The sequence below is a fragment of the Odocoileus virginianus genome, chromosome 17, assembly GCF_023699985.2.
Source record: "Odocoileus virginianus isolate 20LAN1187 ecotype Illinois chromosome 17, Ovbor_1.2, whole genome shotgun sequence".
Lineage (NCBI taxonomy): Eukaryota > Metazoa > Chordata > Mammalia > Artiodactyla > Cervidae > Odocoileus > Odocoileus virginianus.
In genome coordinates this window covers 45,654,876-45,682,449 of record NC_069690.1, presented here as the reverse complement: position 1 = coordinate 45,682,449, position 27,574 = coordinate 45,654,876, and the positions used below count along the sequence as shown (strand labels likewise).

General features: G+C 50.3%; 2 protein-coding genes and 1 long non-coding RNA gene across 4 annotated transcripts; 1 reads left to right on the top strand and 2 right to left on the bottom strand.

Moving 5' to 3' along the window:
• Positions 1-238: 238 nt before the first annotated feature.
• SOST (sclerostin) lies at positions 239-5,395 on the bottom strand. Its single transcript, XM_020888973.2, has 2 exons — positions 4,814-5,395; positions 239-2,174 (listed from the first exon to the last, which is right to left on the bottom strand). The coding sequence occupies exons 1-2, from the start codon at positions 5,028-5,030 to the stop codon at positions 1,753-1,755; spliced, it is 639 nt and encodes a 212-aa protein (XP_020744632.1). The 5' UTR covers positions 5,031-5,395; the 3' UTR covers positions 239-1,752.
• On the top strand, positions 1,494-15,285 carry LOC139039149 (uncharacterized). The gene is made up of 2 exons (XR_011492383.1): positions 1,494-1,683; positions 5,980-15,285. It is a non-coding gene; the product is annotated as an uncharacterized lncRNA (long non-coding RNA).
• A 284-nt stretch (positions 15,286-15,569) lies between these two features.
• On the bottom strand, positions 15,570-27,568 carry DUSP3 (dual specificity phosphatase 3). 2 transcript variants are annotated; one of them, XM_020888952.2, is made up of 5 exons: positions 27,418-27,568; positions 27,175-27,221; positions 26,007-26,146; positions 22,645-22,871; positions 15,570-16,668 (listed from the first exon to the last, which is right to left on the bottom strand). In XM_020888952.2, exons 1-5 carry the CDS (start codon positions 27,482-27,484, stop codon positions 16,463-16,465), a joined length of 687 nt encoding a protein of 228 aa, XP_020744611.1. In that variant the 5' UTR covers positions 27,485-27,568; the 3' UTR covers positions 15,570-16,462. The 2 variants fall into 2 exon arrangements, with proteins under 2 accessions (XP_020744611.1, XP_020744613.1); XM_020888954.2 differs by lacking the exons at positions 27,175-27,221; positions 27,418-27,568 and adding an exon at positions 26,854-27,136.
• Positions 27,569-27,574: the final 6 nt, after the last annotated feature.

Below are 27,574 nucleotides of genomic sequence, written 5' to 3'. Positions count from 1 at the left end.
GCCAGGCTGCGGAAGCGAGACTAGGCTGAGGTTAATACAATGGCTGAGGTGAAGGGATGAAGTCTAGGTTTGGAAAGAAAGGGATGAACATGACCTTTCAAAGGAAGGATGTAATTGCCACAAGGGCCACCATAACACTGTCAAAGGTGTCTCCCAGGTTTGAGCTCTAGTGACCAAAAGAAGAATGTTAACGTTGACAGAAATGACCACATGTGGTTGGCAAAACAAGACCACATCCTCTCCGCAACAGTTCGTTATCTTTATTAACAATGCCTCTGGATTCTGAAAGAACAGACTGGTATTTCATAAAGCAATATTAACGTTGTCATTCTCTACAAGAAAAACTTTTGCATAAATAACTTAAGTGAGAAAATAAATACGTAACTTAACTCTTTAGAAAAAAAAACAAAAACTGCTACTTTCATTCTTGTGGACAAATTCCACTTGAAAAGATTGCAAAAACAACCAGCTGGGCAGGCTTTCACATGGCATGTGCTTCTGTTTAAAAAAAAAAAATTTTTTTTAAGCAATTAAAAACTGCACAGAAAGTAAGTGGTGCCTGGAAATGATTTTCCAAAAGATTTTTGGATGGTAGCTCTTAAGCTTTGCGGTTTCTCAGCATATATACAGCACTTGTAATTTTTTCCCCAATAATATTTTAATGTAAGCTATGCCATCACATGTAACAGCAGTAAGAAGCTCTTTTCCAAGCAGAAATGTGTCCTTGAGTGGTAGGCAGGAGGAGGGTCTTGAAAGGGACCCTCTGGTCTTTGAATGGGTGGTGGCTGCTCCCTTGGGCCCACAAGCCCAGTGTGCTGTGACCTTGGGCTTCTCTACAGCAGGTGACCTTAAATAAAATATGGCCATGATGGGTGCACGGTGGGGGAGGTGCTCTTTGAGTACAGAGACTAACCTCTGTGCCTCCCGCCACCCTTGGGACCTTCCTCTCTATCCCAATGGATGGTGCTGTTTCTGTGTCATTTATGATGGAAAGTGGAGGTAGCGAAACATCTGGGATCCCAGGCTGGGACACACCACAACTTCTCCCACGAGTCTGTCAGCCATAAATAGACTCTTTTCCTTTTTTCATCTTTGGCTGTCAGATCAGAGGATGACAACTCTGAATTCTGGAAGCGACCCCATCAATGATTCAATCCAAACTCTCTTTCCTCTGCCCATTCAAAGGGCACCCGAGTCCGTGGAATCACGTGACAGCAGATTGCTCCAGATGCTTATCCCACCCCCACTTCCATTTTACAAAGAGGAACTCGAAGTCCAGGAAGACAAGAGCATAATCGTCCGAGATCACCTGGCACTCTGGGGGCAGGGGCAGGGCTAGAAACCCCATCTAGGGACCCAGCCTTGTGTTCTGGGCACAGCAAGGCACTCAAGGCTTTTCTGCCTGGCAGAGAGGTGGGGGAAGGGGAATCGGATCGAACTCTCTTAACCAGTTCCTGGGCAATGAAATGCTTCCTTTTCCGCCTCCTCTCAAGTGGGACCATCAAAAGTAGGCGGCCCCGGCGGGGCGGGGCTGCGTGGCTCAGTGTCTGTGACTCTCAGCGCCCTCCCCTGCCCCCGGGGCCCCCGCGGCGCGGATGAGAGGTGGGGTGGTTGCTGACCCCGGGATCCACAAGGCCTGCAGCCAGGAAGGTCTCAGCACCCCACTCCGGCCCCGGGTTGCAGGTATTAAAAAGGAAACCCAACCGATCAAACCGCGCGCAGGGGGCGGAAACCTGGGGCGGCGGGCCAGCTCTAATAGGCGTTCTCCAGCTCCGCCCGGGTGGCTTTGGTGCCCCGGGCGCGGGGCCGCAGCTTCCGGCCCGTCTGCGGCCGCGCGGCCTCGGGCCCGAAGTCCTTGAGCTCGGACTGGTTGTGGAAGCGAGTGAGGCGCTTGCACTTGCACGAGGCCACCAGGCGCACCTTGCGCGCGCGCGGCGCCGCGCCGCCCGGACACAGCAGCTGCACCCGCTGCGCGCGGTAGCGGTCGGGGATGCAGCGGAAGTCGGGCCCGCTCGGGCGCCACCACTTGCCGCGGCCGATGGCGTTGGGCAGCAGGCGCGCCGGGCCGCACTGGCCGGAGCACACCAGCTCGGTGACCGGCTTGGCGCTGCGGCACGGCCCGTCGGTCACGTAGCGGGTGAAGTGCAGCTCCCGGCAGCTGTACTCCGAGGCGTCTGCGGAGAGAGACGCGCGTGAGGGCGGCCACGCGGCCCGGCTCCCCCCAAACCACCTCCGCCCGCCGTTTCCAAACCTGCCTCTCCCCAGACGCTTTTGCCCCTGGAGGTCTATTATGGGAAGGGCCCAGATATTCTGGAGCTGGTGGCAAGATCACTGGTCCACCCGCTCGCCCTAAAACTGCAGAGCCAAAGTGACTGCTTCAGTTCGAATATCAGTTCCATGACTGTGTGACCTTGGACAAATTGCTTAACCTCTGTGCGCTTCCTATCTGTAAAATGGGTTGTCTTGAAGATTCAATGAGCCGATCCTTTACATATATAATTCAGGGGACGCTGCCTGGAACATAGTAAGAGCTGGAAGTGTTGGTGCTATTGCAGTTATTATTCCTCTCCAAGGGGGCCCTCTTCGCCAGACTTATGTCACATCTGTCCCACAGGGCCCCTGGCCTCAGCAGGGTAGTTATTAGCCACACCTTCTGAACGGCTCTGACTTCTCCCAAATTCCTTTTCTAGCAGGTTGGGAGGGGTGACAGGGTGCAGAGGGGATGGAGAAAGGAGTAGGGGTTAATTGACGGTAATAAATCAGAGCAGCTACTGAGCGGGAGAGGGATGGAAGGGGAGGTGGAGAGGAGACTGAAGTCCTTAGACTTGAAAGGAGCCGATGGCAGCACCTCCAACCCCCTCATTATTACTGAGGCCCGGAGAAGGAAAAACTCTTTCCGGAAAGGCAGAGCTGGTCTCCTGACTCTGCACCTCTGAGGCCCCTGCACCTCCAGGCTGCCACAAAGTGGAAGTTGTGTGCCTGGGCACCGTGGGATGTTGGGCGGAGGGGTGAGGTGGGCCAAAGGGCTGCCTTTGACTACTTTTACTACCGTTCCTTCCCTATCAGGGGGCCGAGATCTGACTGAAAACGTAAAGCTTCAGTTGCCACAAACACTTATTAAGTACCTGGTGTGTACCATGCACTGCGCTGGGCGCATCTCTTCTTCTGTGCTATTCTGTGGACACCCAATGGTGGCATAGACCTGCTCCCTGGGCAGGGGAAGTTTGGGCTCTAAGGTCTGGCTTGATGCCTGAAGACAGCTTGATCATGTCTTCTACTATGGACTTAGACTGGTAGGAGCTTTTGTAAACAGCTGGTCCTTATATGAGCACCTGTCGATCCCCAAGGGTCTCATAGGGTCAGTTTCTATGTGACACAAAGGGATGAAAAATAGTCCTATGACCATAAAACAGAGAGGAGACAGAGAAGGCCAGCCCCCCACGCCCTAGCTTGGAGAACAAGCACAGCAGCGGAGGATGTAGGGGGTTGCCTTCCTCCCTCAGCTGTCCTTTTGGTTCCTGGTCTGGTTTGGCACCCTTGCCCCTGCTCCTAGGCCTGCAGGGGTAGTGTGTAGGGGCAGCCTGTTTGCCCAGGGAAGGAGGCTTGGGGCTTTCCAAGAATAGTACCCGTAGGTCAGGTGCTTCCTCTGCATAGGGTGACTCTGGAGCACGTGGCTTCCTCTGCGCCTGTGAGTTTCATGGGAACCCAGAGAGGTGGACGTCTTGGGTTCCTTACAGCCCATCTCTTGAGTTTACTTGATCTTCCCTGGGCAGGAGCAGGGGAGGAGCAGGCTCCTCTGGGGTGCCCTCTGCAGAGCCCCCCTTCCCAGCTGGTTGGGAGGTGGGGCAGGATGGGATGCCAGGGCCGGGGCTGTGGACTCCTCTCCCACCTGGACTGCGGCCAGAAGGCCTTCCTCTGGAGCATCATTCCGGCCCCCGCCCCCAGCCATTCCTGCCAGCTGCAGAGCCAGCTGCGCACACTGCCCCGCAGGCTTCTCTGTGCAGACCCAGCCAGGGACCCAGGTGGGGTCTCTGCCCTTCCACTAGGATCAGGCTCCCTCCCAGGAAGGAGGCAAGGCTGAGTCTAGGGTGGGGACTCAGGACAGAGGGTGCCACCTGTGTCCACGCCCGGCCCCAAGGATGCTGCTTCCCCTCCAGGGCCCCCACCCAGGTAGCTGCAGCGCCCCTCCCTTCAAGGGCCAGCTCACTGGATAGATCATGGTGGTAGGGGCTAAAGGGTGCCCCTCTGGCATCCCTTTCTCGCTGCTTTGCCAGGATTCGCTGTGGCTTTTGGCCTCCGACATCCCCCAGGCAGTCCCCTGCCAGGGCTGTCTTGTAATTGGATCAAACTGGCTTCAAATCTCAGCTGGCTTAACAAGCCACTTCATCTCTGAAGCCTCCTTGGGAGGAGGAACTTGGGAGTTCCCTGGGGTGTGGTTCAGGCATAGTCCGTGTAGCGTCTGCATCTAGCAGGTGCTCACAGACGCGAAGCTCACTTGCCTTGTCCCCTCCCCAGTTGTGTCAGCAGTTGGACCCTACTCTTCTCTTCTCAGGGGGGAATTCTTTGAAAGCTCCTGAGCCCTTGAGCCTGTCCCAGTCCTGCACCCTCAGCACCTCAGCCTCCTTCCTGCTCTGGGCTTTCACTCCCAGGACCGTCAGCCCCACGCCCTTGCACTTGAGTTCCAAGGATACAGCTGACATGCCATCTTTCCCTGGCCTCCTGGCAAAGTTGTCCGTCCACTGGTGCTGGTAACAGTCCCAAAGAGAACCTTCCCAGGACCCTTATGCTAAAAATACTCTCCTGCATCACATACCTTTGGTCTCAAAGGGATGGTGGGGAGGTCTCCCTCCGTTCTCCGCCCGGTTCATGGTCTTGTTATTCAGCTCTGGCAGAGGCTCGGGGTACTCGCCCAGCTCAGGGATGATTTCTGTGGCATCATTCTTGAAGGCCTGCCACCCCTGGCCCTCCACCACGCGGAAGGCTGCATGCACCAACAGGCAGACGAGACACAGGGCAAGAGAGAGCTGCATCGTGCCAGCAGGAGGAGGGCACTCGGCCTTCCTGGTAGCACAGGCTCCGGTCCCCAGCCTGCACACGTTTGCCTTTTTAAAGCCCCCTCTGCCTCGTGCCAGCCAATGAGGACAGGCTGGGGCAGGGCTGGTCCCATGCTTCCCTCAGCCCAGGAGGAGGGAGCGGGGTGTGCTCCGAGCAAACCCTCCCCAAACACTCCTCCTTGAGCTCAGAAATCTCCCAAATTGCTGCTGGTGCTCCCAGGTGACCAGTGGTGAGGGGGGTGTGTGAGGCAAGCCTGCTCTCAGCGCCTCCCACGTGCAGGCGGCTGCAGTTTTCGAATATCAAAACGAGCTACAGCTCCTCATCTCTACCTCCCCGGGCCCCTTGGGCTTTCTCAAAACAAACTGGGGACCAGCTTAATGAAGCAAACTACAGCTCCGAGTCCTCCGCAGGTCTTAGCCCTGCTGATCCCATCTCTCAGGCCAAATTCATTTGTCACCCCACCAAAATAAAACGGCCCCTAGCAGTGTCTATTTGGCCCCCCCATGGACCCAGGCAGAGGCAGAAGGCAGCTTTTTAAGAACCCTCATTGATCTACATGTGGCTCAGCATCAATTATCCTGACCAAGAAGGTCCCGCTTGTCATCATCCCTGTGGAAGGCAAGAGGGAAATCTGGAGGGTCACAGCAGGGGCTTCCACTTCCGAGGGGGCAGGGATTCTGGTTTCCAGGCCAGGGTGAGAGGTCAACAGGCTCTGGTGATGGAGACAAGGAGGAAACCTCAGCTCAGGCTCCTTGGGGATCTTGTGCTTGGTGACAAGCACTTCTTGGCAGGCTGATGTGCCAAAGGCAGTTATTTCCCGGGCCAGGCTGTGGGTAGAAGTGGAGAACACAAAAATCCCTTTTCTTAGCAAAAGTGGAAGCCAAGCATTTTTAGTGCTGACATTTTTTTTTTCTTGTTTCCCAGCCCATTACATTCTTCAAAACCAGCTTTGAGTCCTGTGTGGAAAACCTTATCGGTGCAGAGCAAGGGATGGATGCATTCGGTGAAGCCATACCAGGTCCAGCTAGCTACAGAGAACTCAGAAGGAATTGCTACCTTTCCCTGGTTTCTCAGATAGTAAAGAATCTGCCCTCAATGTGGGAGACCTGGATTTGATCCCTGAGTTGGGAAGATCCCCTGGAGGAAGGTATGGCAACCCACTCCAGTATTCTTGCCTGGAGAGTCCCATGGACAGAGGAGCCTGGCGGGCTACAGTCCATAAGGTTGCAAAGAGTCGGACACGACTGAGCGACTAAGCCACACACACACACACACACACACCCTGGAAAAGAAAGAGGGCCTGGGGAGGGGGAGGAAGATTCACACCTGAGGTGCAGGAAAAGAAAGGAGCACCCACGGAAGCTTTCGTGGCAGACGGATTGTTTGAGGAGGCACGCTCGCTCCAGGCCCTGAAGGAGGATGGGAAGTGGACTGTGGTATTTGGTATTTTCACCGGGCAATGAATCAGCACACCCCACCTGCAGAGCCTCTGCCACCTGTCTTGACTTGTAAGTCACTGTGTCCATCTGCGGCCGTCTGTCCCTCCTTTCCATCATCCATCACTCGACACATAAATGCAGCTGCTCTGACAGTTTTACAAGCCAGACAGAAGCCCCTGCAGGAAGGGCCCCCTCTGATACCTGCTTCCTAAGTCAGTTTCCTTCAGGGCAGACGAAAACAGCTGTGGCCATTGTTGCGGGTGATCTATCTCTCCCAACAGAGCTGGCTGTGTTGTGAGAAGGGGGCCCTCCGAACCCTCTCCTCTTGTCTGTGACCTTCCAGCCTCCTTTTCCCTGACTCTGGAATGTGGACCGTTAACCCTATTGTGGCCAGACTTCTTGCCCTGGAGTTCGGAGAGGGCAGTTCTGATGTCTGGATTCCTTGAACTGGAGGGACTTGATGCTGGAGCCCCACCTGCTGTTGAGATCTGCAGCTCATCCCTAGGAAACGGAGACCAGGGGGACCATCCTTGTAACACTTCTGCCATCTGCTGGAGATGGAAGGAGGAGCCAGCGATCAGAGGATGGTGAGGCTTGGGATTTGAAACTGGAGAAATGCTTTAGAGAGTGAGAGGGAGAGAAAAGAAGGAGAAGGAAGAAAAGAAGGATCCATTAGACTTGAACTTGTAAATTATCTCCATTCTTTTGAATTACTCTCTGCCAAGGTATAGCCATGCTTTTCACAGAATGGCTCAGTAAGAACCTGCTGTGATGCCATCTGCTTTTTCACTGAACACTGATTCAGTTTTATATTTATTCAGTCCACAGACCTGTCATTGTTCAGAGCTAGACAGTACTTCCCAGAGTTAAACCCTCAGGGTTTTAGCTGACTTCTGTCGTTGGTAGTTTAGGTTATTTCCGATGTTCCTCTGTCCTCAGCAGGGATGCTATGAATATCCTTGGACAAAGTCATTTTTTGAGTTAAACTTTTTATTTTGGAGTCATGGTAAATTCACATGTACTTGTAAGAATATAGAGAAAATTTCCTATTCCCTCTGCCCATTTTCTCTTGATGATAACATCTTGCAAAAGTCAGGATACTGACATTGATACAGTCTACCAGTCTTACTCAGATTTCCCCAGTTTTATTTGTACGTGTGTGTGTGTGTGTGTGTGTGTGTGTGTGTTAGTTCTGTGCAACTTTATCATGTATTGATTCAAGTAACCACCATTATGGTCAAGACAAAGAACAACTCTGACTACAAAGATGCCTCTCATTGCCCTTTTATAATCATGCCCTTCTCCTTTACTTCTAACCCTATGGCACCACGAATCTGTTCCCCATTTCTACAGTTTTGTCATTTCAGTTACATAAATGGAATCAGTCAGGATGTAACCTTTTAGGACTGGATTTTTTCACTCAGCCTCATTCCCTGGAGATTCATCTGAGCTGTTGCATGTACCAACAATCTGTTCCTCTTTATTGCTGAGTAATCAATCCTAAAGGAAATCAGTCCTGAATATTCATTGGAAAGACTGATGCTGATGCTGAAACTCCAATACTTTGAATACCTGATGAGAACTGACTCGTTGGAAAAGACCCTGATGCTGGGAAAGACTGAAGGCAGGAGGAGAAGGGGACAAGAGAGGATAAGATGGTTGGATGGCATCACTGATTCGATGGACATGAGTTTGAGCAAGCTCTGGGAGTTGGTAATGGACAGGGAAGCCTGGTGTGCTGCATTTCATGGGGTTGCAAAGAGTCAGACATGACCGAGCAACTGAACTGACTGATTCCATTAAGTATTTTTTTACCTGTAGGGTTATTTCTGAAGTGAATGCTGGGTCTGAAAGCATAAACAGTCCCCAGTCTCAACAGTGACATACAAATGGGCATGTGTCTAGTTTGCTAGCGCTGCTGAAACAAAGTACCAGAGACTGAGTGGCTTAAACAATGGAAATTTATTCTCATAGTTTCTGGAGGCTGGAGTCTGAGATCAAAGCATTAGCAAGGTTGGTTCCTTCCAAGGGCTTCAAAGAAGAGTCTGTTCTGTGCCTCTCCCCTCATTTCTGGGGGCTCACTGGCAATCTTTGACATTCCTTGGTTTTGCAGAAGCTTTGCCCCAATCTCTGTCTTCATCTTCACATGCTGTTCTCCCCGTGTGCATGTGTATGTCCTAATTCCCCCTTTTTATAAGGTCATCAGTCATGTTGGTTTATCACCCACCCTGATGACCTCATCTCAACTAATTATATCTGCAACAACCCTACTTCCAAATAAGGTCACATTCTGAGGTCCTTGGATTCAACATACGAATTTTGGATTCATAGTCAATCAACAATTTAATCCATAACATCATTTTTTCCACAAGGCTGCCAACCCTGAGTATGGGCTGTTAAATTTTTTTAATTGATTTTATTTATTTGGCCACATCACACAGCATGTGAGATCTTAGTTCCCTGACCAGGGATTGAACCTGTGCCACTTCAGTGGAAGGGTGGAGTCTTAACCATCAGACCATCAAGGAAGTCCCTTAAATTGAATTCAGTAATTTAAATTCAATTATCAGTAGTTGAATTTCTAGCAAGGCTGTTTTTCTACATGATGATTTACTGGTTTTTGTTTCTATCAAGCTATCTATTCTTAAGTTCACTTGTCAAACATTTAATGAAGCAAGTCCTCAGGCACAATGAACTGATATATACTCCCCACCTAGGAGCTCCAGGATCAGGGAAGGAATAAATTCTTCATCCATATAACCCCAATACCAAGTAGAAAGTGATTGGTGCCACTCAGGAAAGGTTCGGATACATTCTTTTAAAAGGACAAAGTGTTTGGGGCCAGAGAAACGAACAACCTCTTCTTGCTGGGGTGGATCTGGGAAGATGTGGCATTTGGACCAGACTTTGAAGGACAGGCCAAATTTGGAAAGTAAGTTATGCTCCTGACTCCTCAGGCTTGTAGAATGTTTAAGCAGAAAGTGTTGGCAAAGCTAAGTTAGTTTCAGTTTCTACTTGGTTCCCAAGCCCCCGTCTCTAATTCATGGAAACTGAGGACTCTCAGTGACTGCATTTTTATTTATATTTTTTAAAATCTTTTTTCCTTATCTGCGTTTCTCTAGTCTTTTAAAAAATATTTTGATTTATTTGGTTGATCTGGGTCTTAGTTGTGGCATGTGGGACCTTTGATCTCTGTTCCTAGTTGTGAGATCTTTAATTGCAGCATGCAAACTCTAAGTTGTGGCATGTGGGATCTAGTTCCTTGACCAGGGATCAAACCTGGGCCCACTGCATTGGAAGCATAGAGTCTTAGCCACTGAGAAGCCCCTTGGCTATATTTTTAAACAGATTTTGCTGCCACAGATCAGTGGTAAAAATGGAGGATCTGTATTTGGAGGGAAATCTCTGTTTATAGACAGTTGTCTGCCCTGAGGGAAGTCCAAATCACCCTGTCTTTATTCACAGTTGAGAAATCATTCTCTGTAGAGGGCAGGGTCTCCGGACAGGTGGAAATCTATTTGTTGGTTCAGCAGCTCCTAAGGGATGGCACTAAAGAACCTGTGTCATTCACTCTCCTGCTTAGAACAGGCCAATGGCTCCCCAGCCCCAACACGATTAAACCTCCACTTCCTTCTGCCTGGCAGACCAGGCTGTTTAAGGTGGGGCCCTGAGTCATCCCCAGAACCTAACTAACACCCTCTGCCTGCAGGAAGGCCCCTCTGTAAATCCTTGTTTCAAATGATAAATAAGGGACTTTCCTAATGGTCCAGAGGTTAAGAATCCTTGACAGGGGACTCAGTGCAATCCCTGGTCTAGGAAAATCCCATGGAATTAAGCCCGTGTGCCACAGCTACTGAAGCCTGTGCACCTAGAGCCCGTTTGCAACAAGAGAAGCCACTGCAATGAGAAACCCGTGCACTGCAACTAGAGAGTAGCCCCTACTCGCTGCAACTAGAGAAGGACCATGTGCAGCAATGAAGACCCAGCATAGCAAAAAAAAAAAGAAAGAAAGGTAAAGACGGAGGTGAGGGTACCATCATAATAGGTATAGGGACCACTGCAAAGGGGTTGTGTAGTGGGGAAGACAGATTGGACTCAACTCTGAATATAACAAGGAAAGTGAGAATTTACAGCCAAACAGCAGAGTGGGGAGGTCAATGAATGGAAAATTAGCAAGAGGACACATCGGGGGTGAGGGAGGATTCTGGCAAAAGGAACCTAACGAGATTCTTGCTGAAGGCAGGCAGGGGTGGTCAGACATCACCTGGGGATGGTGAGGGGTGAGGAATATGATCAGGTATTGAAGGTGACCAGATATAGAGGATGGGGAGTTCAGGCTAAACTGACTTGGCAGGATTCTTGCTAAAATGAAATAATACAGAGATGACTGTAAAAGTCTAAAAGACAAGGAAGGCCTAGCTGAAGAAGAGTTCAGCTGAGCCTGACTAATAAAGTTGACCAAAGAAGACTCTGTCGCCCTTTGTGTTCAGAAACGTCTGTCCCCTCAGAAGCAATTCCTTCCCTTCTTTCTGCCCTCCTCCTCCTTCTCAGGGTGGCCCCACAGGTGCTATGTGCAGTCCTCTGGTTCATGGGCCTTCAAACTAGATCCCCCAGAACCCCAGCTTCCACAGAGATGGCTCATGGTTTAAAAATCATGTGCATTTTAATTAGTTAAAAATATAATAGGGAATTCTCTGGTGGTCCAGTGGTTAGGAATTGGTGCTTTCACTGCCAAGGGCTCAGGCTCAATCCCCAACTGGGGAACTAAGATCCCACAACCACATGGCCAGCCTAAGTAAATAAATAAAAACATAATACACACACACATTATAACAATGTGGTATGCATCTGCTTTGAATGAACTGGAGATGACCCACTCATGGTATTGCCTGCAAATTAACTCATTTTGATGTAGACTTAAAAAATGCAGTCTTCGTGCATTTGAACTTCTTATAAATGGGCTCATCAATTCAGAAAGCCATAGCTCAGAGACTGTCTTTTTTTAAAAGTTAGCTTGGACATTTCTACACCCATGAAATTAACAAGGGAGCACAGAACATCCTGCCTTAGTTCTGAGTATCAGGCTGTGCCTGACACTGTTCCACCCCAAGGAAAACAGAAATTAACTGGATACAAAGCAGATAAAACACTGTGATTATCATTCATGAGGCTCATTTTATATTTGGTGCTCATTAAAGCAGACTGGACCTTTAAAATAACAGTATACAGAAATCATAGTTTGTCCATATACAATGGATGCTAGCTAGCTGGTAAAATGAATGGGAATATAAGAAAGAGGGTACACTATATTGTTTAGCAGAAAAAAATCAAAGTGTAGAACACTTTCCATTTATGGGGAAAAGGATATCCACACACACACATGTACTTCCCTCAGTGGTGAAGAATCCACCTGCCAATGCAGGAGACTCGGGTTCAGTCCCTGGGTTGGGAAGATTCCCTGGAGAAGAAAATGCCAACCCATTCCAGTATTCTTACCTGGAAAATCCCATGGGCAGAGGAGCCTGGCAGGCTACAGTCTATGGGGTTGCAAGAGTCAGACACAACTTAGTTGACTAAACAATAACATACACACATGTATCCAAACGTGTGCTTACACATGCATGGCACTTTTCTAAAAGGATATACTTAGAACTGGCTTCCCCTGAGGGAGAGGTATTGAAGGTTTGGGGTAAGGTTTACTAAGCCTTTTTGTATTATTTGAATTTATTATGGTTCCTATACAGTATTTCCTTTTTAATTAAATGTCTAAGTTCCACTTTAAAAACGTTACCCATTTTATATATCAGTGCTTTTGTATCAAAATATGAAGATTAGGTTGCCAAAGAGGTTTGATAATACTGAGCTAGTCTAATTGCCCCCTGCTGTAGATGGTGAGCTGGAGATCAGAAAGGCTCTTTTTCTGCTCAGGCTCTTTCCGTCTGGAGGAAAGTCACCCAGTTTTCTCTCAGTTTTTTATTCAGAGGGGGAAAAAAAGCAATGCTTCTTATAAAAGAGTTAGTGCTAATGGAGGAATTTATAAAACATCTAGGGGCAGGGGATGTTTAGGGACTGCCTGTTTGCAGGATCACTCAACTCCTAAAATGCCACGCAGTCATCTTCATGTGAGGCGACCCTGAGACTCACCCCTATCCCCTTTCTTAGGAACATAAATCTTACCTGCCTCATTGGTGGTGGTGGGCCACTCCAATTAAGAATATTCCAATAAGTTACACAATAATAAAGCTGGAATTTAAAAAAATTAAATAAAAAGATTATTCCTAAGCCAGGAATTTTCTGGTACTGGAGAGATGTTCAATATATACTGCATGAATATAATCATCACAGAACCTATAACTAGATCAGGAGGGTGAATTTTTAAATGATGATCATTAGAAAAAGCAAACATAAAAGCTAAGCATTAAAAGTATAAAAGAAAATCAACTATGATAAGAAGGACAAAAAAAGACCATTTCTTCATAATATAAGACATTTATTTTGGTTACAGTTTTAGTGTTTTAACACTGATTTGTGATATGACAGACATTAAACTTATTTTTTTTTCAAACCAGTTTAATACCTTTCCCTTTTCTGTCCAGAAAATTGATGCTTTCACAATCAAATTACCCTAAAAGCTGACAGCAGGTAAGTTAAGCTTCCAACCAATCTGTTCTCTCAACCGGAGATGGCCTCTCTTTCCAATCAGGATAAAATCTTGACTTGGAAGGACCATCGTTGTCAGCTCTTCAGTGATTCTTGATGCCGGTTTTATGACAGAAAATTTCCTGTGAGAAAAGCTAACATCTTCATATTTTAAGATCAGTGCTTATTTCGATTAAAACATTAGCATCTTAACATTGTGACACAAAAGGCACCAACATTTTCCCAAGCATCCATCACCATGGGTGGAACATAGCGCCACCTGCTGGTCATCCTATAATTTCCAGGTGGCGGTCCAAGTAAATGGGGATTCTTGTTAACAGCCCTATGGTGTCAGACAAAAGGGACCTTAGAGGTCTTCAAGTTTAGTCCCCTTGCTTGAAAGATGGTGACTTCTGCTCTTCAGCTAACTTGGAGTGGCAGGGAAACAGACCAGCCTGTGGAATATGTACTGCTTCAGAACTGAGAAGAAAACCATTTGGTGCTCTCATCTGGTCTAGATGGGGGTCTCCCAGTCAAAGAGAGAGACCAGGTCAGAGGAGGGGATAGAGGCACCCTGAGTTCCTGTTCCATCACTTCCCCGTGGCAGAGGGGGAAGCTGTCCAGATGGGCATGTGTTGGCTTTTACACAACAGTTGATTTTGTTTTTACTCAAAGAAGAAGGAGCCACATCTCGTGAAGGAAATATAGGGTTTCTGAGACTAAAGACAAGAAATCCCAAGTTATCAGCAGAAAAGTAGCCCCAAAGTGACGGCAGTAATTCTCCCCATGGCCTTTTCTCCAGCATGTCCCCACAAAGAGGCCTTCAAGAGGTCCTGTCTGCAGACCTAAGTAGCTGAGGCTGCCCATGAGAGGACCACTGCCTGGGTGTGGGAGAGGGACCCCAGCCCCAGCTCGTGAGCCTCTTCCGGAAGTGGAGCAGAAAGCTCTGACTTAGGGATGCTATGTGTTTCCGAGGAGAGCCACACATTCTAACCCAATTGGGGACCCACATTTCTTACTTTTCCTGCAGCAGGCCCCCCTCCCCTCCCCCGGCACCACGGCTTGCACTTTTGTCCTCTGGCTACAAAGCTAACTGGCCCTCCTGCACGGGGGCTGGGTCAACAGCATGCACAGCGCACCGAGACCTTCCCGAGGGCTCATTTCTTGAGGAGGAGTGTAGTAGGAGAGGAAGAATTCAGCTTCAGAGAGCAGTCAGCCTGGTTTCACCTCAGCTCTGCCTTTGAGCTGGGCAGCCCTGAGCACCCCACCCCTGATCACTCTGAACCCCAGTCCCTTTTCTTAAAGGTACCGATACATGAATGAGCCCGACACCAAGTTAATAAGGTTATTGTGAGGATCAAGTTAGATGAAGTGGAAGAGTTATCTGGCCTCTGTGAGGGTCACAGTGGGGAAGAAGGCTGTTTCACTTGGGTGGGTCTATGGGGGCAGCCTGGTATCTGAAAAAGAAGACAGATTCTAGTCTGTTCGGGGCTGCTGCGGTCACAGAGTAAAGGGGACATCCAGGCTGGGCGGTGCTGCTTCTGTCAAGATAGAGATCATTACCTCTGGGCGTTAAGCCCCAAGGCACACCTGCCTCTCCTCCACCTAGCTGAAAGCTTCTGGTCAATTCTCGAAAAGGCACATTTCCCACCTCCACATGGTCAGAACCACTGCCTGAATTGAAACTTAAAACTGAATTTTAAATATTCAACAAAAGTCCCTGATATTTCATTTCAGGTAAGACTCCTTTGCAAATCCTTGCAAGGGATCCTACCACCAAGTCAGGCTTCTGGGAGCTTGAGAGACCCACCAGAACAACGCCCTGCATATATTTGGTGCTCAAGAAAAAAAAAAGTTTAATTCCACAAACTTTTATTAGACATCTATGTGCTAAGCGCCAGGGGGCAGAGCTGAGGACCACCTCTCTGCCGTTAGGGAACCTGAAGACAACAGCACCGCATCGCTTGCCCTGATGATAATCATGCCAAGTGCTAACAAGACTGTTCAAAACAAAACTCTATTCTGACAGATGTGTACACACGTGTGAGTGTGAGTGTTCATGGCTTCCCACATCATCCTAAAAAGTCCTTGCAAAGGCTGTTTCTTTTTGTTTCTTTGCTCTACCATCAATAAAGGTGCCATTTGGATGTTCCATCATGTTTCCTTTCTGCCTGGCTGAGTCATTTTTGCTCCCAAGGCTCCAGGATCTTTTCTGGCAGCAGAGAGCTGTAAGACCTACCTGTGAGTGGGCAGGGTGTGAGCCTGGGCCCGTTCAATCCCGTCTGTCCAGCCACTGGCTATGTTGCTCTCTCTCTCTCACACACACTCTCTCTCTCTCACACACACACACACACAACACATGTGCTATAATTGGCCAATTTCCTCCTCCTGTTCTTGGAATAGCAACTGAGACAAAAAGCAGTGAGCACGAGTGGCTTGGGCTCGCCAACACTATAATTTAGGACAAAACCCTTGTAATTCTCCAAATGGTGGGGTTTTTAAATAGGCTGGACTTCAACACCCTGTTTTCTAAAAAAGAAAAATAAAACTCTGCCTAAGGAACTACTCTTCTAATGGACCAAGGGACTGAGAGCCAAGTATCCCTAAAAGGCGGATTCTGAACTCAAGCCTTCTAAGGAGTCACATTTTTCAAACTATTGATCTAGGAGAGTCCTTCAAGGAGGGGCATGTGCTTGCCCACACAAGGGCCTCGTTGTTTCGGTATCTTTAATCCTAAGGAAATCGTCAAAATGCAGTTACTTGATGAGCATTTCCACCCACGGACAACTGACCCCAGCCAGCTGCAGACCTCATGACGTGTCTCTGTGAGCAGGGCGTGGACGGCTGTGAGGATAAGGGGGAGACAGACACAGTGGGGGAGAGGGGCCCACATTTGCATAGTTCCTTTACAGAGCCCCCTCAGGAAAGGGCCCAGGGGTGGGGGCTTGGAGTGGGGGGCGGGGGAGGTCAGGAGGGGCCCCCGTGAGCATCTCAGGCCTCACTCTTCCACAGACCTCTTGCCCTGGGTCGTCCAGGAGAAGCACGCCTGTCACAGGCCTTCGCCCTCTGGGCCCCCACCTCAGGGCGAGGATGTCATAAACTGCAGGCGCAGGACACGCCAGGGAGCAGGACGCCCTCCTCAGCAAGCTTCTTTATATGCTCCCCAGGGGGAAAGCGGCCCAGGGCCGTGTTGGGACAGACGTGTGGGCAAGTGCCTGGTGATGCTGGGAGCAGGGTACACTGTGTTTCCTAAACATGGCAGCCTGTGACATCACAACCAGGGACCCCCACCCCCGTCTGACCTCTAGAGAAGAGGCAGTGGGGGCGCCCTAGAGTTTCAATTTTCCCTCCTTGACGAGTCTGTCATTGAGCTGGCAGAGCTGGGCCAGGAAACCGTCGTTGGGGCCGATCTCACGGTTCTGCCTGACGACGCTCAGGGCGGATTTGACATCCATCTTCTGACGCATCATGAGGTACGCGATGACGAGGGTCGGGGAGCGGCTGTAACCCTCACGGCAGTGGACCAGCACTCGGCCTGTGAGAGACGGGGACGCAGTGAGCTGGGGCTGGCCCGCCACACCTCAACTCCAGTCAAAACTCTTCCCAGGAAATGCACATGCAAATTACACTGCCAGGCCATCCTGAGCCCACCAGAATGGCTAAGATGAAAAAGATAAATACAAAACACACAAAGCACTGTCGAGGATGTGGAGCATAGCTAGGACTTTGATCTGTGGCTGGGGAAAGTGAAAAAGAAAGTGATAGTTGCTCAGTCATGTCCGACTTTGTGACCCCATGGACTATTCAGTTCATGGAATTCTCCAGGCCAGAATACTGGACTGGATAGCCATTCCCTTCTCCAGGGGATCTTCCCAACCCAGGGATCAAACCCAGGTCTCCCACATTGCAGGCAGATTCTTTACCAACTGAACCACCAGGGAAGCCCAAGAATACTGGAGTGGGTAGCCTATCCCTTCTCTAACAGATCTTCTCGACCCAGGAATTGAACCAGGGTCTCCTGCATTGCAGGTGGATTCTTTACCAGCTGAGCTACCATGGTTCAGGGAGGGGATGTAAATTGCCACATGGCTTCAGGAAACCAGGTGGTGGGATCTACTCAAACTGACCATGTGCATCCCCCAGGGGCTGGCAATTCCATCCCAGACCCACGCCAGATAGGATTGCATACACATGTCTGCTAAAAGAATCCCACCAGGACGTCATAGGCAGCACTAGTCACAACAGCCCCAAACTAGAAACTCCCAAAGGCTCATCAACAGAAGAGTATATAAATACTACATCTGAACAGTCTACAACTTCCCAGATACAAACTGGATGAAACACACAAACAGGATGTGTATGATCCCACAGAGTAGAATAGTCAGGGGAATTCCCTGGTGGTCCAGTGCTTAGGACATGGGGCTACTACTACAGGGGGCACTGGTTCAACCCCTGGTTAGAGAACTAGATCCCATATGCTGCAAGGTGTGGCCAAAGACAAAACCGGAAAAAAAACAAAAAGGGCCAGCAAAACTGAGCTATGCAGTTAGAAGTTTGGATAGTGGTGTGGAGGTGGGAGATATGACACTGGGAGAAACATGTAGGGATTCTAGGGTGCTGGTCAGGTTTCGTTTCTTGATCTGGGGGTTGGTAGTGAAGGACAGGGAAGTCTGGCATGCTGTCCATGGGGTTGCAAAGAGTTAGACACAACTTAGCAACCGAACAACAAAAACACAGGTGTGTGCAGTGCACTGATCTACACACTGTGATATGGGTACTAACCTACATGAATTTTCTATCTCAAGCAAAAGCAAAATATGAAAACCACCCAAATATCCATCAACAGGTAAATGGATAAATAAACTGTGGAACGTCCATCCAACAGAACGCTACACAGCATTAAAAAGGCATTCCTGCTACGTGCAACAGCACGGAAGAAACAAAAGAAATATGCTGAGTGAAAGAGGCCAGACGGAAAAAAGCGTGCATACTGTGCAACTCCATTTACATGAACCTCTACAAAATGTACACTAGTGTCTAGTGATAGAAAGCAGATCAGTGGTTACTTGGGAATGGAGGAGAGAGAGGAGCAGAAGGGAGAGGTCTCAAAGGGACGTGAAGGCAGTCTGTGCGGTGATGGACAGACTCACCATCTTGGGTGTAGTTATGGCTTCACAGATGTATACATATGTCAAAACTTACCAAACTCTACTATGTGTAGTTTAGGGAATGTCAATTAATGCCTCAGCAAAACCATTTCAAAATAAAAGGACCATGAATGTCAAATACAAACACAGAGAATCAAAACAATGTATGTATGTGTTACTCCAGCTGTGTTCCACTCTGCGACCCCAAGGACTGCAGCCGGCCAGGCTCCTCTGTCCATGGAATTCTCCAGGCAAGAATAGTGGAGTGGGTTGCCATGCCCTCCTCCAGGGGGTCTTCCTGAACCAGGGATCAAATGGAGGAGACCCAGTGTACATTGCAGACAGCTTCTTTATGGCATGAGCCACCAGTGAGACTACTAAGTCCGGCCCCTCCCCCTGCCTCTGACATCATCTCCTCGGTCCCCTCCTCCCTGAAATCCAGCCAGCCAGCCCCAAGGGGTGGCTGGGAAAAGTGAAAGTCTTAGTTGCTCAGGCCTGTGGCTCTTTGCAACCCCATGGACTAGAGCCTGCTTGCAACACCTCTTTTCCCAGGGATTTGCTCCAGTGTCCTGAGAAGGTCTTTCCTGCCCACCTTCTAAAGCCACAATCCCACTCTATACCCTGTCATCCCCTTTCTCCCCGCTTTAGTCACCCCCACCCCCTGGTGGGCCACACATCTTTTTCACTTGTTTACTGTCATCTCCCCCCAAAATGTTAGCTCCTCGAGGGCAGGGATGCCTGTCTGTTTTGCTCCCTGTTGTATCCCCAGCACTGGATGAAGGAAGGAAAGAATGGTCAGGAGAGGCCAGAACATCATCAACAAGGTTTCCCCAATCTTTTATCAAAGTGGGGAGGCACCTTGAGCAAGAAGCTTTGGCTTCTCTTATCCCTACCCTCTCCTCACACAGAGTGCTCAGTTCAGGTCTTCATCTCTCATCTCTGCCCCTTCACCTCCAAACTGAGCTTTCCCTCCACCCTCACCCTCCACCAACCTACACAACAGCTGGAGGGAGCTTTCTCAAATATAAATGTGACCTGTCACCATTAGTCAGGTAGCATAGTCACCAAAATGTCACTTACCAGGCTAAACACCCACGGCCCTGACAACTTTCCAAGCTATTTCTCACCTCTGTCTCTTCGCTCATATTGTTCCTCCTACCTGGAACACCCTCTCTCTCGGCAACCTGGCAAACTCCTATTCATCCTTAAGACCCCAGCTCAACTATTCCTTTTGTCAGCATAAGGACTGAGAACCCCAGTCCTTGAAGACATGGGAATCTGGGTTTAAATTTTAACTTGCTGGTTGTGATGGTTAAATGTGTTAACTTGGCTTGTCTATGACACCCAAATGCTTGGTCAAACACTAGTCTACAAGAGATTTTGTAGATGTAATGAACACCTCCCATCAGTTGACTTTACGTAAAGGAGATCACACTTGATAAGGTGCGTGGACCTCATCCAATCAGTTAAAGATCTTAAGAGCAAAAAACTGAGGTTTCCTGGAGAAGAAAGAATTGTGTCTGCAGAAGTCCCGCCTCAGTTTCCAGCCTGCCCGACAGATTTCAGATTTGCCAGCCCCATGACCATATGAGCCAATCCCCTAAAATAAATAATATATGTATATTCTATTGGTTCTGTTTTCCTGGAGAACCTGGGCCAATACCCTGGATATCACCCTATGACCCACCTAAGAACACTGTGCCTCAGTTTCCTCATCTGAGCTAGTATACCCATGGCCCAAGATGGCTGAAGATTCAGGGAAGAGATATATAAGAGCCTCAGACTAGCGCCTGGCAGACATGAACATTCAGTAAATAAATACGAGCCGACACTGCGAGCCTCCTGCTGGCACCTGGGGCAGCCTCTTCTGCAGCAGTCCAGCCCTGTGTTTCTGCTGGTCACACGCAGACCAACCCTCCTCTGCTAGAGTGAGTTCCTTAAAGGCAAGGACTATAGGGAATTGATTCTGGATACCCTACAATTCCCAGCATACACCAAGTGTTCAATAAATATTTGCAGATCAGCTGAGTGAATGACTCCCCACCAGCACTTCTGCATGGGCATTACTGTGAAGGAAACCTGCTGACCCAGAGTCAAACAGTCTCTTCTATTCCCATGACCCTAGCCCCAAAACATAACCTTATTTTCCCAATGCTCTCAGGGTAGAAATGGGGGGAGGGGTTATCTACTTCTCTGTCCAGTCAGTCTCTGGCCAATGGACCCAAAGTATTCAGAGCAGGGCTTTCCCTGTTCCCATCCTGGCAATGGGACCCTCTGCAGAGCAGCTGCCTCATTGCCTAGAACCTGGAACAGACTCAGCATGCACAGAACTCATAGAGCCCATAAGCAAGGGGAGAGGTCAAAGTCCACCCTTCCAGGCCCTGCCTGTACACCACCTCCTCCAGGAAGTCTCCCTTGATCTTCCCAGCTGGAAATGACTGCCTCCTTCTCTGAGGGTCCCTGGCAAATTCCCCCACCCCAAAGTGATGGGCCCCCAGCTCCCTCGAGCCCTGCACAGTGTTGGAGGCCAGTGTATTTCTGTTGGCTCACTTGACCAATCAATCCTATAAGTACTTCCACTAGGCATTAGAACCCATGGAATTTTTTCCTGTCACTGGTTCAGTACTCCAGTGTACCTGCTACATGCCTGATCTATGTCAGGTGCTAGGGAGAGAGACAACAGACAGTGGACTCAGACTGCGGGCAAGCTTCATGGATGAATGGACACTATGTCCAGGGCTTAAGCATGAGGCAGGGTCTGCCAGAGGATGGCTCAGGAAGATGCAGAGAGAGCCTTCCAGACAAATGACCCAACCCACATGGGCTAAGGCAGGAGGTCACACAAAGTCAGAGTATGTTCCCAGTTGCATAGAAAGAGGAAACTATCAGGGAGCTCTAAGTTGCCTGAATGAATGACCAATGGATGTACAGGAAGAGCAAAATCCATCCCCTTAACCGGGCCCCTCATTCTTGTCTACAGCAGAGCTCAGTATAGCTGGAGGAGGCATGTGATGTGTACGAGGCTGGGGAGGACCACAGTGGGCCTGATGATAAAGACTGCAGATATCCCAGGCAATCAAACCTCCCTCCTGGGCCCCAATTGTGTGATAACCAGTAGCTTGTAAACTCTGTCCGCTGGAAATCATTGCTGTGGGGAGGCTGCTGGGACAAGTAGCATCAGGGAAGCAGAGACAGGCTAGAATCAGGGGGACAGGGCTGATCATGCCTCAGTGGGAGTCACTCCCCCTGGCCAGGTTTGGGTCGGGAGGAAGAAAGGGGCTGGAGAAAGCAGCAGGAAGGTAAAGGCAGTTGCTGAGAGAATCAAGCTAAAAGCAGAAAGGGCAAGCAGCCCAGCCTGCTCAGCTGCTGTCTGCCCTCTGGCCTTCTAGGATTTCTCTCTGGCATGCCTCATCTGACAGCCAGCACTCCAGCAGTTCTGCTTCGGTCCTGCCTTATATTTTGGACCCGCAGGAAGCATTTAAAAACTGGGCCAAAGTTTGCTGACTCCCAGCCTAAGCCAATCAGGGCTGCCCCCCTCCCCTCGCCAGGTAATGCATGTGACCCAGCTCTCACCAGTGAGGTGAGGGGGACTCCACTGGGCGGTTTCTAGGGACTGCTTTATTTGTTCTTAAGAAAAGAGAAGGGGCATCCTTGGTGGTCCAGTGGCTAGGACTCTGCTCCCAAAGCAGGGGGTCCAGGTTCTATCCCTGGTCAGGGAACAAGATCCCACATGTTGCAACTAAAGACCCCATGTTCCCGCATAGAAGACTGAAGATCCTATATACTGCAACTATGACCAGGCGAAGGCAAATAAGGAAGTAAATATTAAAAGAAGAAGAACAGAGAGAAACATGAGGAAGAGATGGTGGCCTCATCTATTGCTGCACTTTATCCTGTTGGGAGGTGGTAACCAGATCTACCACAGCCGTCTTGGGATCATCAGGGGAGTCCCCAGCACGCCACCAGAGAGCTATTGCATCAACCAGCCCTGGAGCTGGTCACCTCAGGATCTCTTATCACAGAAAATAATAAATCCTCACTACTACAGCTATCTGAAGAGGGGAGGGGGGCTGGCAGTCAACCCTCAGCCAAAGTCAATGTAAACACAAGGGCCCCGAGGCTGCCATACCTTGTCACGTGTGGTCACCTAACAGGCAGCCAGGTGAGCAGAGAGAGACCCAAAGCGCTCTGCCATTCACACAAGAGCCAGAAAACATCAGGTTTTCTAAGAAAAGGCCTGTCATGTGCTTGTTTTCTAAAAGAGTCAAGTTCAACCTGCCTCCCAGTAAAGCAACTCGACTCCAATAAAAATTGATTTTAAAAAAAGCTGCCTCCCACCGTTTCCTGGGTGGCAGGTCCCTTACCGTTCTTCTGAGCCAGAGCCTGGTCGATGAAGTCTGCCGCCTTTTCAAAGTAGGCGCTGAGGTTGAACTCCTGTGTGTCATTGGCCTTGATGCCCAGGTAGGTGATGCCGGAGTCCTTGTAGAAGTTGGCGTTGGTGTTGACATGCATGAAGGACCTGCCCTCAGCTGCGTTCAGGACATGGGTGATGCCCAGTTTCTGCAGCTTGGGGATGTCTTGAGCCACAGACCTGGACAGGAAACAGCATCAGGGGAGGATCAACTGACTACCTGGCAGCCCTCAGGGGAGGAAGATGGAGAAGAGAGACCCTAAGCCTCTTGGCTCAGAAAGGAACCTTCTGTCCTCTGGCCCCTGCTGGCTTCTCCAGCCTCGGCTTATGACCCTCTGCCCTCACTCCAGCCAGCTCCAATTACCTGCCGCAAATAGCCTGGGTGCTTTCATGCCCACACTGTTCCCGCTACCTGGAATGCCCTTCTCCACCTTCTTCATAAAGGTGCACCCTCTCATATCTCACCTCCCTTGGCAGCATTTCCTGATCTCCCCTTCATCCAGCATCATGCTCTCGATACTGTGGTGGTGGTATCACCAAGAGGCTAAAAATGGAGCCAGACTCCAGACAGCCCTGTCACTTACTAAGCTTGAACAAGTCACTTAACCTTTCTATGCCTCAGTTTCCCTGTCTGTAAAATGATGATGATAACAGTACCTACTCCTGGGGCTGTTGTGTTAAATGAGCTGTTCTACAGACAGAGTCTGACACCGTGGTCAGGGCCACTACCCTAATGCTTGATTGTGCTTATTTGTTTAGATGTCCAGGCTGTGAGCTCCTGATGGAGAAACCATATCTGCTTCATGTCTGTATGCCCTGCACATGCTCTGGTACCTGGCACACACAGTAGGCACTGAAGGAATTTGTGGTGAATCAGTGAAGAATGAAATCAGCACAGCCCAGCAGCCTTCTTCCTTGGATTATAGAGTGCAGCAGCCCCCTTCCGACCCCTAGAGGGATCCTTCCTGCCATAGTCCACTAGCCACGTCTCTGAAGCTTTCCTGGGTGAGTAAGCACTTGGGGAGCCAGTGGAGGTTACAAAACATTCGATCTGAATAGTCAAAGGGCTGCTTTATTTCATCTCACAACCACATCCCAGTTCAAACAGCAGTTTACACTTTACACAAGGCCTTCTCCTGCATAATCTTGTTTGCCTGTCACATCAGCCCTGGGAGGAAGGAAGGACAGAGTTTCAACTCTGGCCCAACAGAACAGACGAAGGACGTGCATATGCTCTCAAGGGCTGCTGCATGGCAGGGCTGGGAGGAGGCCTTTTCTCCCGACTCAAGGCCTGCTCTATCTTCCCCCTCACTCTGCTTCTCATGCCCACATTAAGCACAAATCTCGCGAGGCAGAAAACGGGGCTCCTCCAGGTTTCACTCTGCCCTGTGAGCCCTGATCAGGAGCCCTGATTTTGTTAAAGCACTCTTGACTGCAAGGGGTGGGGGAAAAATAGGTACTCAGTCAATCCTCCCTGTGAAGCACTCCCCATATCCCTGTCTGTGTCAAGGTCAGGCTTGCTTAAAGGCAAGGGGTGTGTTTTCTACAGTGGCCATTGGCACGTGCCACCCTGGACCACCACCAGATGTTCACATCTTTGTTTTCCACCTTGGAAGTGGTGACAGATGACTGAGCCAAACTGCCCAAGAGAGCAGGGTTTCCAAGAGTGCCAAGGCCCCTTGCTGCTTGGGTGGATGGAGAGGGCTTATTCTCAGAACTCGGCAATTACTGAGGACTCTGGATGAGATTCTGGTACCCTTAGTTAGCTATCAGGACACTGCACGCAACTGTAAAGTAGTGGCTCATTAAAAAGGCTCTAAAATAACTAACTTTGAAGAGTCACTGCCATTCATCTTCTCGAATACTAAGTCAACATTCAACAACTTTGCCATTGCTACTGTGAATGATGACTTGTCTGGTGGCTCAGACAGTAAAGAATCTGCCTGCAATGCGGGAGACCCAGGTTCCATTCCTGGGTTGGGAAGATCCTGTGGGGAAGGGCATGGCTACCGACTCCAGCATTCTTACCTGGGAAATTACATGGACAGAGGAGGCTGGTGGGCTACAGTCCATAGGTGCGCAGAGTCAGACACGACTGAGCAATTAACACACAGGAATGAACCTTGTTCAGTGCCTGACACCAGTGATGCTCCATATGGTGAATGAGTGATGGATGGATGAGGTTGGCCCCCATGAAACTGGGATCTGCCTTCTAGACCCCCCTAGTTCTGTGATGACCCCCATTTTTGTGGCAGTCCTTGGCAAAGTAAGCATCAGGTCCTAGTCCAGGACCTGGGATACAGACATGAACAAGATATTGACCCTAACCTCACAAGCCCTCACCTGCTCTGGGCCACCATTTCTTCCTGTGTGAACCGGGTTAGCCATGCGGTCTCTGGGCCCATGGAGCTTAGGGCCTCAGGGTCTCATGAAAATACAACCTGCGCCCTCCGGAGGCTACACAGGCATGGGAATCTATTTTTAACTTTTGGCTGAGATTTCAACACCTCTCAGAATGGCTATCACTAGTTCTCTCCTGCTGCTGAGAAATTCTTACCAGTAGTTTGACTATGAGAAAATGAGAAAATCGATTTGGTAATAACTCCTAAATGATAAATAATAAATGCATTTCCTGGTGGCGAGAAGGTCGGCAGCCTTTGCTAAGTGATGGCTCAGGTCCTCAGGAGTTTTATCATTGGGTAGTTCTAGAATTCTAGGTAAATCAAACCCTAAGTGGAAGGTAGGGGGAGGAGCGAGGAAACCTGGGCCCAGATCTCTGAACCCCCAAGTTTGGGATATGTCAATTCTCCGATCTAAGCCTGCCTCGCCGGGAAAATTCCACGCCCGAATTGTGACGTCAGCCCGTTGCCATGGCAGCGAAGGCAGACATTCCGCGGTGACCTCACTGCAGAACCAGGCAGCTGTCACATGACGCGCGGGCCGGAGACCGGTCGGGCGACAGAGGGCCACCTGTTAAGTGAACCTGGTCGCCCCGACACCGCCCAAGGCCGAGCACCTAGAGGGTGTAGGCCTCGGGCCGGACACCGGCTGCCCGAGCGGCCCCAGGTCTCCACTACCCAGGGAAGGGAAGGACAGAGCAGGGATGGGGCGGGGTCCGGCCCCTCCGCCCCACGCACGAAAGGTGGGCGGTGACTCCAGCCCCCGCCCAGCCCCGGCCCCGGCTTCCGGAGGAGCGACCCCGCCCCGGCTCCCCCCACCCGCGCCGGCCGACGCCCCCACCCCAGCCCTCAGGTGGGCGGGGCGCCCCGGGGAGGGGCTGGAGGGGCATCTGGGGGCCCGGGAGAGGCGACTCACGCGTTGCCCACGTAGATCCTGGGGGTGACCTCGTTGCAGGGCTGGCTCGGGAGGCTGTAGCAGCCGCTGCCATCCGAGAGCAGGTCGTTGAGATCCTGCACGGAGAGCTCGAACGGGCCCGACATGGCGGCGGCAGGGCCCTGCACGCCCGGGCAGCCGCGAGCGAGGGGAGAGCGGCCGGGTCAGCTGGGCGGGGGCTCCCGAGCCGGGACCCGCCCCGTCCCGCCCTGGAGGCGGGCCCGCAAGGCGCGGGAAGCGGCGAAGCGCGGGCGCCCAGGCGCGCTCAGCTCAGGGAAGTATGCGCGCCGCTTGGCGCCCGGGGGACACGGGGAAAGACTTCTGGGCCTGAGTCCGGGGCGGAAATGCTGCCACCCTGGAGTTTCCGAGAGTCCTCTTCCCACTCCCCGTTGAGGCATGGACGTTCAGTAACTCCACTGGACTAAATGCAGGGCGCAATAAAAGTTTTTCTTGACCGAGGGTACACCCAAGTGTCGCTTAATTTTCTCTGGATTACAGGGACACCCGGGTTCCGATTGTGAGCTCTGACTGCCTGCTGCGAACCAGCAGCGTTGGCTTCACCCGGGAGCTGGTCAGAAATGCACAATCTCCGCCCCAGCTCAGACCTGCTAAGTGAGGATGGGCATTTTACAAGCCCGGGATCCCTACGAAGGTTAAAGGCTGAGAAGCCCAACTCGGGGGCACATTTCTTCCTGCCTTCAATGGGAGTCGGCATCGTGCCTAAAGCTTGGGCTCTACGCAGACAAGAATGGCATTTTGGCCCTGGGCAGTGACTTAACCTCTCTGAGCCTCTTTATGAAAAAAAAATGGACGTACTAAAAGCACCTACCTTCTAGGGCCTTGTGGAAGATTAAATATAACATTCCAGGAAAGCGCCCAACTTTACATAGCGAGCACTAGGGAGGTGCTCTCCCTCTCCATCAGCAAACGGTGTAGCGCACCCACTAGGTGCTGCACCTCCTAGAGCATCTGCCAACCCACTGCAAACCACATGATGTCAGCAACTCATCATTTACTGAGGTCCTGCTACCAGCAAATGACCATCCTCCTCCACTGGCATGAAAATGGCAGATGTCCCCACCCTCCAAAGAGCAACTGCGGTGCTGAGAATTCAGGAAACCCACATCCCAAGCCCAGTTCTGCCACTAACTTTCTCTAGAGCAGTTTGGTTGTTGCTCAGGACTTCAGTTTCCTCATCTGCAAAATGAAGACATTGAATCAAATTATCATTAAGGATCTTCTATTGATGTCTCCTAACAGCTGTAGTCTCACACCTTCAGGGAAACCGTTGCAGTGGAGACTAAACTTACAGCCCAAGGTGTATAACCAAGGCTGGTTTTCTCCAATCTCCCACCCCCACCCCATGCCTTCCCGCCCCTTCCAGACAACACACTTTTTCCTGCTGCCGTTGGTGGCACCAGAATTCCAGGCAGGTGGGAAATCTGAGCCTCGGTCCTCATCTTGACTTGGACCTAGGTTAACTTTCAAAAGAGAAGCCCAGGGACAACCAGGCATGCTCCACTGCCCCTCTTTCTTCCCTGGGGACCTGT

Bases quoted from the DNA above. Each gene is read 5' to 3' on its own strand.
- SOST (XM_020888973.2), bottom strand. From the start codon at position 5,030: ATGCAGCTCTCTCTTGCCCTGTGTCTCGTCTGCCTGTTGGTGCATGCA. The intron at 2,175-4,813 runs GTATGTGATGCA...CTCTCTCCGCAG, and splicing joins CCATCCCTTTGAGACCAAAG to ACGCCTCGGAGTACAGCTGC.
- DUSP3 (XM_020888952.2), bottom strand. From the start codon at position 27,484: ATGAGGACCGAGGCTCAGATTTCCCACCTGCCTGGAATTCTGGTGCCA. The intron at 26,147-27,174 runs GTTAGTGGCAGA...CCGGGCGTGCAG, and splicing joins ACCAAACTGCTCTAGAGAAA to GGCCCTGCCGCCGCCATGTC. The intron at 16,669-22,644 runs GTAAGGGACCTG...CGTCTCTCACAG, and splicing joins GGCTCTGGCTCAGAAGAACG to GCCGAGTGCTGGTCCACTGC.